Below are 2,263 nucleotides of genomic sequence, written 5' to 3'. Positions count from 1 at the left end.
TTTGTGTGTTACTGTAAATAAATTATTGAACAAATTACTGCAAAAAAAGTTGAATAAAGTTAACATTTTAAATTAATGGGGTAAAAAAGCATGTTGTCATAGGAGGGGTGCGGGGGGCCTCCAAACATCTAGAACCGGCTTTGGGTGTGTGTGTGTGTGTGAGACTGGTGGATCATGTCTATCTACAGGATATTAGATGAAGAGTGTGTTTATATAAAGGGAGTGAATATAGATAGACTAATAGCACATAGAACTATTTTTCACAGTTTGCACCATGACAGTCTAGAAAATCAGGAAACTATTTATCTGACAGTAGAGGACGTGATGGACTGTGTGCAGTGTGGTGTGATGATTATTGAGAGATTTCTAATGTGAGTTGTGAGTTAGTGTGGTGTGGTTCCTCTCCTCCACAGAGTGTCATTGTGTCGTATCACATCCTCCAACTCAGCACCTGCAGTCGCTCCCAGCTGCAGCAGTGCAGTCTCTCTACAATCTGACTGAGGGAGGTTTATGTACGACTCTATAACACTGTGTGAACCAGTAGCCAGTGATTTCATGCCGACTCTGACAGTAATAATCTCCTGCATCTTCAGTCTGGACTCCACTGATGGTCAGCGTGAAATCAGATCCAGATCCACTGCCACTGAAACGAGCTGGAATACCCGACTGTAGCTGATTTGCTTTTATGATCAGTAGTTTAGGAGCTTCTCCAGGTTTCTGCTGATACCAAGCTAAAGGCTGATAACCCCAACCTTGGTACACCTGAGGATTGGTTCTACAGTTGATGGTGACTGTTTCTCCTGGAAGAGCAGATTTCACTGCAGGAGTCTGAGTTACTGTGACTTGACCTCTGCATTCTGAAAAAAAAATTATTGTTAATGTAACATAAATTTTAAGTAAGTGAAATATTATAATAGAAACAATGATTGTATTTGTATGAACAGATCATTGTAGAGATAAAATCTGAAGCAGTGTCTGACCTTGAGTCCAGAGGATCAGTGTCCAGATGAAGACGGGGATCAAAGTCATGGTAGCTGTGGGTGAAGTTGCTGTAGCAGCAGCTCTCAGTCATGAAGTGTTAAAGTCACAGCGCTATAAACACTCCCAGAGCACTGAAGCATGAGATTTGAATGCAGAAAGCATTTTCACAACGGACATGATACACACAGAACTGAAACACAGAACTTAAACCCAATTTCTCAGAATTTGTATTTACGGTGCTTTCCTTGTTAAATCAAGCATTTTAAATAGAGGTACAACACTATACGCTTCATACTTTATCAAAACAACTTCATATGAACTGTTTCCTGTTTGCACAAAATCTGTCAACATAACCACTTCTCTTTGTGGAAGGTGTTCACTCTTGTTTTTATTTCAATTAGAAATCTCAACACTATTTAAAAATCTCTCACAATTCCCTGGCTTCTGTCTTGTAAAACACCAACACTAGGAAGTAGGGGTGTAACGATACATTCTCCAAGATTCGATTCACGATGCTGGATTCACGATTCGATTCAATTTGATTTCTAACAAAACTTTAATGAAGAAAAAAACTGACTTAAAAGATTCCTTTTTTTTTTAATTCTGAATAATAAAGAAGGCAAAACAATGTGCATTTTTGTCTGGATGAAACGAAATGAATCAAAAATGACTAGGAGCAGAGGTTTAATATGGTAAACAAAATGCACTACAGGTTATCTTAAAAATGAATAAATTGATAAATTCTCTCCGTAGCAGCGCCTGAGGCGTTAACTTACCCCAGAGATAGAGCTCCAAAGGTGGCTAAAGTGCAGCCTCTTCTTTGGGCACGGTGAGTCGATGGTGTCGTCTGAAGGCTACTTAAAAGCTCTATTTAACTCTTATAACCTGGTTGTGTATCACACATCAGTCTGAACAGGATTTTGCAGTTTTTTTGTGATTGTTGTGGCCAAAAATGCTCGATTTTGCTGCTGGTTTTTAAAAAATTTATTTGTGAAGTTTTTGTGCTTTTTTGCAGAAAAATACTTGAATTGGAGAAACTGAAATCGCACAAAATTGTATTGCACGGTCTTTCACAGTGATGTTTGTTGTTAAATGAGACCTTTTTGCTGTAATATTGTCCGATGCATGTGAATCGATGACGGCTTTGACAGAATGTGTGTTCTGATGACGTCACATGACGTGTCTTGGCCCAAATCTGCAGAAAATCTGTGGAAATTTTGTAAAATCGCAAGCTCCTCCGAATATTGTGGAGTTTCCGTGATTTTGGGCTCATTTCTATGAT

At 38.8% G+C, this 2,263-nt stretch overlaps 1 gene segment (V, D, J or C); it reads right to left on the bottom strand.

Annotated features, from left to right (window-relative positions):
• Window positions 1-486: 486 nt before the first annotated feature.
• On the bottom strand, window positions 487-1,035 carry LOC128617743 (Ig kappa chain V region 3381-like). The segment is given in 2 exon segments: window positions 487-857; window positions 981-1,035. Coding segments are annotated over 2 exon segments (420 nt in total).
• Between the last annotated feature and the right edge of the window lie 1,228 nt (window positions 1,036-2,263).

Source organism: Ictalurus furcatus, chromosome 14, assembly GCF_023375685.1.
Source record: "Ictalurus furcatus strain D&B chromosome 14, Billie_1.0, whole genome shotgun sequence".
Taxonomy (NCBI): Eukaryota; Metazoa; Chordata; class Actinopteri; order Siluriformes; family Ictaluridae; genus Ictalurus; species Ictalurus furcatus.
This window is presented reverse-complemented; position numbering and strand designations above follow the sequence as displayed.